Consider the following 11496-nt stretch of genomic DNA (forward strand, 5'->3'; position numbering starts at 1 on the left):
AACCCTTTGTGTACTGTGCAGTGCGCAAAGAGTTTTTTGCAGTGTGCCAACTAAGTCTGTATACAATTTGTGCATCTTGTGCATCTTGGGCCATTTCTTCTTTTTAATTCTTTCCTCTTGTTTCTGTTGCAAGTTGCAACCAGTTGGAGGAAGTAGATATTTTGACATAATGCGCAAATAGAAAAAATCCAACAAAATAGAAACCTCATGGTTTGCTGTACCACTGTCAATGTGACAAGAAGAAAAAAAATCAGTGAAGTTAATTTAAAAATGGAAAACGGTTTCAAAAGATTACCAGTCCCAAGAAAGTTGGAGAAAATATCAAATTAACAGCCATCATATAACAATGGTTGGATCCTGTTTGAACTTTTCTAACTTCTTTCAATTAATCAAATCTATCAATCAAGGATAAACATTTTCAGTTTTGGGCTGCAAAGCTTGGCAGGTAATTAAAAAAAGAAATCAAAAACCTACATCAGAAAAGGCTGATTAAACATCATTTTCTTTTTGTTTTCTGAGCAAAAAACAAGGAGAGGGTGTAAAGAACAAAGTCTATGGATGAGTGAGAGTGTTGCTCCTTGGGCATTGTGTATTGTAACTGAGACGCAAACAGAGTCTGTCCATAGCCTTATACCCCCCAATGAGTGCAGTGTAGTTCCAGATATGTTACACGCAGCAGCCCCCTTAGATGCAGTAATGGCCACTTCGCCGGTATCCGATCCCCACTTATCCTAAAGTCTTCTTATCACCTCTTTGAAAGCAGTGTGCTGCAACGTCGCGGTTTCGAAGCTATGGCCTTACCATACATACCAACCAAGGGCGATGTAAAGAGCGCGCGGGGCGCTGCTGAATTGTGCGCCGCCTGCTTGAAACCGCTGGTAGAGATACACTTAATGGCTTTTAAAGGCCAAGCAGATTATCATGTATTCAAGAGCATTGTAAGCAAATAGACCGGTAGAACAACAGAAATCATCAAGATAGAGAAGAGAAATGATGATGATTTATGCTAGGGGTGTGAAATAAACATGATACAGATGGATGAAATAACATCAAGAGAAATATGTACAGGGCTGCTGGCGGGCCCATTGGCAAGGAAAAAAGGCAATCACCCCCCTCAAAAAAGACTAGTAATGTACTGGCCCTTCTGTGCCTCGGAGAAGCGTTTCTTCTGGGTAGCGGCGGAGCCAACAACAAGGGCTTCCTGGAGGGGACTGACGACGCAGAAGGCAATTCGGGTCATAGCAGAGGTGAGTGGGCAGTGGGCCGAGGAGGGCGGCGGGGCCGATGCACAGGACAATCAGCCAGCCCGTTGACGTGACCGACTTACCCGCAGAGCCCACCTTCACCGTCCGAATCTATAGCGAGGTCAAGAGCAAGGCGATCTGGCTGTGCGGCTTGTTGAATGTCAGGCATGGCACGGGGGAGGCGGGCCAATTGGAGGGTCAAATCTGGCTGGGACGGAGAGGGCTTGGTGAGCCAGGGGGTCGGGGATGGGACGGAGAGAAGGAGAGGGGAAAAAGATGACTCACCAACAGGGTTTATTTTTTTACCGCTGTTGTTTGCCGGTGCTGGCGAGCTGAGCTGTGGTTTTGATTGATTGTGGATCCTGAATCAAGACCGGTGATAAATTTCAGAATGCAATTTGGGATCCACACAAAAGGATGATGGAAATAACAACTCACGCGCATTGAATCTTTCCGATTGCCGGGATCAATTCGACGTTGCGCTGGCGGGATCTGGCGGTGATGTTCGATCTGGTGGTGGGTGGGTGGCGGTGGGTGGGCAGTGGCGGTGCAGCGGTGGTGTGGCTCCCCCCGCAATCCCCCGAGCACGGTCCGGGCGCACAGCCGATTCCAGCTGCGCGGAGTTTGGCCGCTGCTGCCAAAAGTTTCAAAATTGGGGCAAAAGTAGCAAGCCTTTTTGGGCCGGCTGTATAGGCCGACCTGGCTCACCCGTCCACCATGGGGTCCAAGTGGGTTTGCGGTGGGCCCCACGTGGGAGGACTCCCCGGGCGCATGGGGCCACGCGTTGGCGATCAAAGTCGCACCCGCGGGCGCGCAAGTGCGTGCGCCGCGAATCCCGGCGTTCCGGGGGCCCCGCCCATCAGCTTGGGGCCATCGCCCCGCGGCCCCCCCGGCCGAAGCAACCGCGCCGCCGGCCCCTGCCTCAACCAATCGAGCACGCCCCCCGTCCAGGCCGACTTACCCCATCGCCGGCTCGGTCCCATCGGCTTTGCCCTGCAGGCACCTGCGCTTTTCCAACGCTGGTCAATCATTCACATCCTCTTTGATCCGGGGAATCGTTTTTCCACTCGATCAATCGGCCCACGATTTCGGCTTGTTTGTACCATCCACCGCTTCACCATGGCCCATGTTTGACCACGCTGACCCTCGCCCTGTCCCTAAAAATTCTACAGAAAGGCTGCCTACAGTTTCTCCCATTTGATCAACCCCCATATCGGGGCCTGAGGCCAATCAAGTGAATCGCCGCCAACCAACCTTCTTGACGCACGCAGAGGTGAGTGTCTTTTCCATTGCCGCCATCCATGCGCCCCCCGATAAGGGGAATATGGTTCAAATGCGCTGTATGGTGGGGGGTGAGGCGTACAAGTCCATCCGCCACCATATTGTGGGACTGATGCAAACCAGGCGTACATGCCGGGGCGCACCGGTCCCTGCTTGTCCAAGCTGGGGTTTTGGGGCGCTGGGGCAGCTTGGGCTTGGATCCCGATGCCAGGTTGCTGAATTTGGGCCCTGTGCTTCAATCGGGGCCATGGCCGACGACCCCCGAGGGCCCTCGAGGGGCATTGATTACACCGAGGCCGATGTCGCCACCCTGGTTAGACAACTGTGCAAGTCGCTCCACAGGCAACATCTGGATCACCGCAAAGTAGTGGTGGACTTTGACTTGTTGGCCGTATTTTTAATGCAAGAGATCGCCCCAAAGACGCACATCAGAAAAATCGTCCAATTGCTGCTGGCGCAATTTCAATCGGCGAAATTCCCAGCCAAAGGGTTGTCCACTGGCGCTCCTCCAAGCACCGCTCTCCAAAGCCAGTTACTCCAAGCTGCCGAATCAGTTCACGAGACCATCCGACTATACAATGGTAATCCTGGTGCAACCAAGCCTTTTTGCCTTCGATATCCAACCTATTTCCACGTCCTCAAATACTCCAAGGTTAAGCAGAGCGAGTGCAAGCTGCTACCTGGTGACAAAATGGTTGTCTTGATTGATGAGGCTGGCATTTGTGTTGGTGTTGGAGTTCCACCAATTCCGGCCACTAGTGATCTACATTTGCATCCAGATGTACATCAACTTTTCGCTGTGCTCTGCTCCCCTTTTGTGATAGCTAAATTGCCCTTCAAATCTATGTATGAATTTTACAGGTTCGCGCCGAGATTAATCTCAATGAAATCGTATCAACCTTGAATTGGAATACAGCCGAAAAAGAAGTCCTCTACTCTTCTGAACCCATTGCTGGGCCTCTGCAAAGTCCCTTTCCAATCGGCCCAAAAATTAAGGGTGAAATTCGTGGCCCTGCGGGGGCTGACAACTCTTCAATGTCTTTTCAGGCCTATGGATATGGCCTTGGTGATGTACGACCATTTTCTTCTTAAGTAATAATTGGGCCATATTGTCTAACCACTACAATTCTTAGCCCAAATCAAAGGGGATGCATGACCTCAAAGTACGAATTAAGCAAGAAAAAATCGATTTGAATGAGCTGCAGGGGTACGACAACTTGTGGAAGACTGAAGAATTCTCCCCCGTACTTCCCAACCCTCTTCGAGAAAGTCAAAACGCCGCAGACACAAAGGCAATGGCCAAATTTTGGAACGAAATCACCTTCTACAGCAAGCTGTCATTGTGGATCAATAAGGCATTCTTCCCACAATCAACTACGATTGCCGAGGCGGCCATTGGGTTTCTTGAGAAACACGGATCTGACTACCTCCGCGAAAATTTGAAAAATGAGAAAAACAAAATCATTGCATGTAAGTGACCCGTTCTTCTTGTGATCTGCAATAATACCACAGCTTAGAGATTATTTTTAGCCCGTACAATAAGTGTGAACAGTCAAGTCTACACACACCGGGATCGGAAGAATGCGTTGCTATTTGATTCTGCTTGTTTTTTTGGTAACCACCATGGTGGGGAATTTCTCCTTCCATCATTGGGTGTGGCTTACCCTGGGTTGCATGGATATTCCTTCCACGGGCCCCTCCGAATTCTTTTACACAGTGTTGCTAAATTCTACTTTTCAAAGGCTTTGGAAGGCCCCCCACGTCGATATTCTGTTGCATTTTGGAGTCGAGCAAGCTCCTTTTCAGCCGTTGCAAGGTTTGCTGCTCATGCCGAAAGCCAAGGGGCCAAAGATGACAACAGGGTTTGCTTTGATCAATACACTCTTCTTTTTTTGCATACACTCATGGCTTTATTATACGGACTTACTTCGCGCACTGCGAAAAGCTCTTCGCGCACTGTGCAGTGCGCGAAGTTTGCAAACACTTCGCGCACTGCGCGTGAAGGGCGCAACTTTTTCAAATTATTTTTTGACCAATCAATAGACAAGCTTATTATTGTCCTCTGTGAATTTATTTGGAGTTTTTTGAAGCTTCCTTGTATGCTTAAAAATCCCACCAATAAAAAAAACAAGTACAGCCATTTGGGGACCTGGAATTCATATTCCCACAGGCCAAAAAATCCAATTAATTTATTGAATCATATTAAACATGTATTCAAAAGTTTTAGAACTTTTTGGCCACTTTGTACAAGGACAAGGCTTTCAAAAACCAGTAACTGTTTCTCAAGATATGCCAAAATGCGCCAGTAAGTGGTGAACTTTCCTAATTTTTGAAAGCCTTATTCTTGCACAAAGTGGCCAAAAAATTCTAAAAAGTTTGAATTCATATGTATCATTATTCACTAAATTATTTGGATTTTTTGACTGGTGGGAATATGAATTCCAGGTCCCCAAATGGCTGTACTTGTTTTTTTTATTGGTGGGATTTTTAAGCATACAAGGAAGCTTCAAAAAACTCCAAATAAATTCACAGAGGACAATAAGAAGCTTTTCTATTGATTGGTCAAAAAATAATTTGAAAAAGTTGCGCCCTTCACGCGCAGTGCGCAAAGTGTTTGCAAACTTCGCGCACTGCACAGTGCGCGAAGAGCTTTTCGCAGTGCGCGAAGTAAGTCCGTATTATATTCATAGGTATACAGCAAATCCGATTACTGGCTTCCAATATATCCAAAATATGACACCAATTCGGTCAACCAAGTTTACCATATTCAAAAATTGTTGTCTAGAAAAAGGGGAAAACCTCAAGACAAGCCAAGCACCAACAAGAAAAACAAATCAAACTAAAAAAAATCATTTTGAACCATCCTTTATGTTTGCTTTCTGAGTGATCAAGAATGAAATGTTATTTGTTATTTTATACTTTCTTTGAAATCAGAGAACAAAAAGCATAGTGAATCGGTATCCGGTCAGCTTTGATATCATGGCTCTTTGCAAAATTGTATTGGGATTGACAAACTGCATCCGGATTGACAAACTGTATTAAAGATGTCACCTGATACGCGAGTACTTGCCACGGGTGCGAGTACTTGCCACGGGTGCGAGTACTTGCCACGGGTGCGAGTACTTGCCACGGGTGCGAGTACTTGCCAAAAAAAACCCAAAATCTGGGCACCCGCACCCGCACCCGCACCCGCGCAGCGGCAGGGGGCAGGTACGCGCGTACTTGTTACGAGTACTCGCGAGTACTTGCTCTTTTTGCAGCTCAGAATCATTGCTCTCTTGCATTGCCGTGATTACATATCTTAGAGAAATAAATAGAAAAAAGGAAAAAAAAAACAACAAGCACATCATTTTCTCCCTGCTCTCCCTTTACCTTTTTGCTTAGTCTTGTTTGCCTTATTTACCTTCCATCTATGTAATACCCCGGGTTTTATTTTCCCATTCTTCGAATAAAAAGCGACCGTCATACCTTTTGTGACTGACGCAGCACCGAGCCGGTGCCTTTTAAGGGAAACATAATCCCTCCCAAAGCTGAATGATCGTTCGACATCCACGGTCGTTGCTACAAACATAAGTGTCAGCAAATCAAACTGGCCATCTGTGCTAGGAGACCAACAACTTACCCGGACAGCTTAAGCCATTGAGGGCCATACGTAGCAGACCCCCGTGAGTATTCCCTGCACGCCGTTGTCGCATCCACCATTTGAGGGGATTCACCGGCTGACCGTCATCAGTCAAAGTCAAGCCGCCAGCTAGCCACATGTGAATCGGATCGGTTGATGTGTTCCCTCCTCGCGCTTCGGAGGCTCCAATCAAACCTGCAAGAACCCCTTTCTGGGGCTTTATTCCACCAATTATCATAAGTTAGCTTGCATTCGATCGGATGAAGTAGATCAGAAACATCCCATTCACTCACCTTAGGACATATGATAATTGGTTGTGATGTCGATGGCTGAGATGTAGGTTTGTAGTGAGTTTCCCACATCTCACGGGTGAGCCTTATGGATTCTTCAATCCATTCTGGTTGCCATCGAGCAAGTTTGAAATATTCGTCTTTAAAAGACGGATGTAGGACTTAAGATAAAGAAATACCATCAGTACAATATAAAATCATTGGTAGAGATTGAAAGCATACCCATAGCGACCCGGTATAATGGTGAGCAGTCGGTTAGCGTGTAGTATTTATTTGTTAGCTTAAGTCCAGCCCAACACGCGTTCCTCAAGGCAGGGGGGTAATTGTGACGCTTCTCCGAGATTGCAGAAGAGAGATGGCTGGTGATCTGGTCGATGAAGACAACGATGTCGGCGATCCGAGCGGAACCACGAATTGAGACCTGCAGGGTAATGTCGTAGAAAGGTTCAAGAACCTCAGCGAGGTCGTGTGCTAAGCTGAGATCCTCCTGGTTAATATGATATTGTCGAGCGGGACCGTGGCGTTTATCTTTTTGCCACTGAAGGCTTCAATTGGAATATGAAACTATCAGCCTATCAGGACTGATCGTTGATGTTGTGAGTGGAAAAAAAAAGCTCACATTGCTGCCGAGCATCGCAGAATGCTTTTTAATTGCTCCAGAGTTGAATTCCACCGGGTCCGAACGTCGCGCCCAACGTTATGCGGCCTTGAACACTCAACCTCCTCACAGATCTCCTTGAAGAGAGCCTTTGAGTTCGGTGACTTATTTAACTTTCTGGAAATCGCTCGGAACTGTTTTTAAATTAAAATGATTCAAGTCGGTAAGCAATCGGTTGACTGTTTAATCAGTTGGAGACAGCTTCTTACCTTGGCTAAGGTCACCTTGGAAGATTTGGAAGTGTATCAATCATCTTCCCCCTCATCGCTGAACTCATTCAGATCATCATCCTTGAGTTCAATTTCATCCTCACGAATGAGATCGGCGGCCAAGATATTTTCCCTGGAGTCGTTTTCAATCTCATCATCTTGATCATCTCCTGATTCACTCCCGGTAAACCTAAGCATAAACGTTGTATCAGCCTTAAAATGAATGAGAAAAATCAAAACGATCACAATCAGAAGATTTCTTACATTTGAATCTGCTCATCTGGATCATCTAGGTCTTCATCTTCCTCGTCGTCGTAGTCACAAATGTCGTCTTCAGTGTCTAGGTCCAGATTAAGCAAGGCAGACATTCTGGGTTGTTTTTTGTGGCTGCCAAAGGGTCGTAAGATCGCCTGAACGATCAAGTTGAGTATGTGAGCAAAGCATTGGATCCACTGGCCTTCACCTTTGAACCTAGGCCACTTGAAAGATTTGATGGCTTCAATCATGGTCTGGTTGTTTGAAGCGTTATCGGTGACGATCCCATGTATCTATCCAACATAATATCTTCTGATCAGGACACCAAAAAAGGAAGAAAAAGAGAAATAAGTCACAGTAAAAAGCATACCTTTTCCGTTATCCCAAATTTCTCAACGATGCGCTGAACAGTTTCAGCTAAATACAAACCGGTATGGCTTCTTTGAAGCTTGACGAAGTCGAGAGGCATCGCCTCCAAGAGATATCCACTGGGTGTATCTTCTTCCACGAGGCGGTATATGACCGTTCCTAAGACATCATAGCCATTTGGGGACTGCCAGGCGTCTAGCCCCAGGTACATTGCCCCCTTGTGATCCTAGAATAAGAATAAAGGTCAGATCGATGAGGTTTAATTTACATGAATTCTAGATAGATGACAAAAACTGACCTTGAGCGATTTAATCATTTCCTGCTGCGCAGCTGTATATAGACGGGCTATATCATTTGAGACGGTTCTCCGTGGCGGTAAATTCTTGATAATGACCGGGTGCAACATTGCTCGATGAGCCGCATCTCCAAGAGCTGAAAACGGTCGGGCCGCTTTGGCGCACCAGATCGCACACAGCTGAGGTACCTGGAGGTCAATTGCAATCAGAACAATTGTCAACTTGCTGCTATTATGGGGAGGAGAAATAAAAGACTTACTTCTCGGGGATCAATCTCGCCGGTCCCGGATATCCCCATCGACGAAAGTTTCTGATTATCGGATGCCTCGCGTTCTTTTTTGGCGCAGCTGGCTACATGTTTAGCTAGATTTGATGGGGAAGTGTCAGATACTGGGCGGTGGATTTTGTTCCCACAGCTAAAACGACAAACAAAAGAGAAATTAGATACAGGCTGCAAGACGATCAAAAAAAACGTAAACGACTTACGTTTTACAACGGTAGGCGATCATCCTCCGGCCTTTTTTGTCAAGCAAATCCGAGAGATGTGGTGATTCGAAAGCTGCATAGCAAGCGCTAAGACGATTCGCATGAAGTCTCCGAGCCTTTTCTGGAATTTCACAAAGTGAAAGTCAGTCAGTTTGGTTAAGTAAATGAGTGAGCTAGAAATGACTTACTCAGCTCTTGCTCATCTGTCAGCTGTTGAACCTTTGAGTTCTGAGTGCTTTCCGGAGTTTCTGAGTTGGAGAGAACATTGTCGCTTTCGTCGGAATCGTTGGGTACATTGACAATCGATCGGCTTTTTGTCTTTTGTGAAGCAGAAATATTCGGATCTTTGGTGGGGATGGATATAGAAGATGTTGGTGACCCACTTGGCCTGTGACGCTTCTTACCTCTTGCCATGGTGGCGGCCGATGGGTGTGGTGAGGTGGTGGTGAGGAGGTTGATGGAGATGGATATGTCACGGGGACAGGTATGGACTGGGGACGGGTATGGACTTGTAAATGTTTATAAGTATGGTATTATGCATAATAATATGCTTGTATCTAACTGTCAACCTACACATCTGGACGCTCTCAACTTCGCAAGTATTGGCAAGTACTTGTTGCAGGTACTTGCTGTTTTTTTCCCACCAAAAGTGGACACCCGCACCTGCACCCGGCACTCGTTTCCAAGTACTTGTTTCTAAAACCAAGTACTCGCCAACAAGTAGCGGGTACCTGCAAACGAGTACTTGATGACATCTTTAAACTGTATCTGGATTGATAAACTGTTTCTTTTGATTGGGGCAAGAGTCAAGTGGAGATAAAAAAGTAGAAGAATGGTTTTATTTTGAGAAGATGATATAGGTGCAGTGAAACAATCAAATACGATATCCAGTCCAGAGCAGCAGATAATTGTTTTCTCAAAAACATGTGATTTGAGCAAAAGAAGAACGGTTACAACATCTAATTCTCAATGGGTAGAATCTTGAATGCTCCGCTTTTAATGTTGGCAAGCCATTGTTTTCTTTTGGGGAATTGGAGGCCATCAAAACCAGCCATTAATTCTTCGGCCTTGAGCTGAGAACCTTCGGAGAGGACTATCCTCAAGTGTGGATGTTTTTTGCGTAAGATAGCAACTGGATCTTTTTGTTTTGGAAATATACAACCTTCCACCAAAACACCAAGGGCAGTTGCTAAGAAACAAACCATTAGCTGATGAATAGTTTGTGTAAGATTTTCTTGGTTAAAAGCTCACCAAGAATTTCGTTCAGAGCTGCTCGAAGGTCAGTCTTCATCTTGTCAGCTGGTTTTTTCTTCTTTGCCATGCAAACTCCATTCGCCTCCTCCACCGCATCTTGAATATCTCGTCCATGACTATACGCCTCAAATTGCTCCTTAGCTTTCCACTTTTTCTCCGCAAGAGTGAGCCAAGCTGCATTGTTTGACCACTCGCGACAAAAACTGTTTGCACTGGTTTTTCTGGTTGCTGTGAGGAGGTAATAGGTAGTATTATATAAATTTGAAGCATTAAATAGCTAGTAATTTCAAATCTGTTAGTTCAAGCTTGCAAAAAGATGATAAAATTTTCTGATTGATACTGACTTCTTTGTTTAGATTTTGCATTCGCTTCTCGGCCTGTTTGAACGCTTCGGCATTTTCGATACCGGAATTGGATCCCTTCAAAATTATTGAATCAACTTTCTCCTGGTTTACCAAAGCTTGGTAGAGGGGCTCGTAGAGTTCAATCTCGTATGGGGTAAGCTCGATTTCTTCCTCATCGTTGTCATCATCGTCTTCAAGCTGGCATGGTATTTTTGAGAAGTATTGAAAGACCGCCGCACTAAAAACCGATCTTTCATCCTTAGAAAGGCCCGACCACACATTCCCTAGGTGGGTATTTCTTTCATCCCACCCAACTGAGCATCCCCTTGGGGGGACTAATGGCAGATAGGAAATTAGTATTGAACTTGATTGCTAGGTTTGTGAGGCTGGGTGAGGGTGGGAGGAAACTTACCAGGAGTCTTTGCACTCTCCAAGCTGAAGGCCAAGAAGCGATTCCAGGAGCATTTTTGACGTGGGGGTTTATTTTCACCACTATAGGGCAGAAGGATTTAAATATGTAATGCACTTGTGCAAAAATTAAGCAGACTTACAGTGATTTATTCACAGTTGCTTCACTAACATGTCCAATCAATGCAAGCATGAGCTTGCTTTTTATATAATTTTGTTTGAGCAATGTAAGTGCGTCTTGAACTTCTGGTGGAATCCGATTAGAGTGGATATCTTTGTTTTGCTGAGAGGCTTGGCGAAGTTGTTGTATAGACCAATTGTCCAATTGGCTACCAAAGTTTTCAAGGGTTAGACCAACCAAGTTATCGTGCAAGGGAGATTGATTTCTTTCAGTTTGGGGAGGATCGTTCGGGCTCCGATTGGATTTTCCAGTGGGTACGGTTTCATCTTGAACATTGCTTGAATTGTAATTGTCATCTGTATCCAATTGAAAGTTTTTCCTAGTACACAATCTAGGATTCTTTTTAGAAGAGTTAGCTTTTCCTCCTACCCCGCCCTTCTTTTGATTGGTTGCAGCCTGGGTCGAAGTTGAACTTTTTTTCTTGGATTTGGTGCTGGTTTTGGCGGATCTTGCTGATCGAGTTGCTGCCATTGTGGGGTTTGGTGAGAGGGTACTGGCTTGGCGGCTCAAAAATTAGTTCGCGTACTTGGTTTGGATGGGTTGGTTGGTAGGTTTGATGGAGAGCTGAAGCTTGATGCAGCAAGCTTGACTAAGTCCCT

At 45.7% G+C, this 11496-nt stretch overlaps 3 protein-coding genes across 3 annotated transcripts; 2 read left to right on the plus strand and 1 right to left on the minus strand.

Moving 5' to 3' along the window:
• Window positions 1-1284: 1284 nt before the first annotated feature.
• PtA15_18A223 (uncharacterized protein) lies at window positions 1285-2468 on the plus strand (the record flags this gene model as incomplete). Its single annotated transcript, XM_053164741.1, has 3 exons — window positions 1285-1388; window positions 1974-2339; window positions 2417-2468. The coding sequence occupies 3 exons, from the start codon at window positions 1285-1287 to the stop codon at window positions 2466-2468; spliced, it is 522 nt and encodes a 173-aa protein (XP_053028720.1).
• A 304-nt stretch (window positions 2469-2772) lies between these two features.
• Window positions 2773-4003, plus strand: PtA15_18A224 (uncharacterized protein; the record flags this gene model as incomplete). The annotated part of the gene is made up of 3 exons (XM_053164742.1): window positions 2773-3306; window positions 3387-3596; window positions 3659-4003. 3 exons carry the CDS (start codon window positions 2773-2775, stop codon window positions 4001-4003), a joined length of 1089 nt encoding a protein of 362 aa, XP_053028721.1.
• A 5666-nt stretch (window positions 4004-9669) lies between these two features.
• On the minus strand, window positions 9670-10001 carry PtA15_18A225 (uncharacterized protein; the record flags this gene model as incomplete). Its single annotated transcript, XM_053164743.1, has 2 exons — window positions 9670-9899; window positions 9962-10001. 2 exons carry the CDS (start codon window positions 9999-10001, stop codon window positions 9670-9672), a joined length of 270 nt encoding a protein of 89 aa, XP_053028722.1.
• Window positions 10002-11496: the final 1495 nt, after the last annotated feature.

The sequence above is a fragment of the Puccinia triticina genome, chromosome 18A (assembly GCF_026914185.1).
Source record: "Puccinia triticina chromosome 18A, complete sequence".
Lineage (NCBI taxonomy): Eukaryota > Fungi > Basidiomycota > Pucciniomycetes > Pucciniales > Pucciniaceae > Puccinia > Puccinia triticina.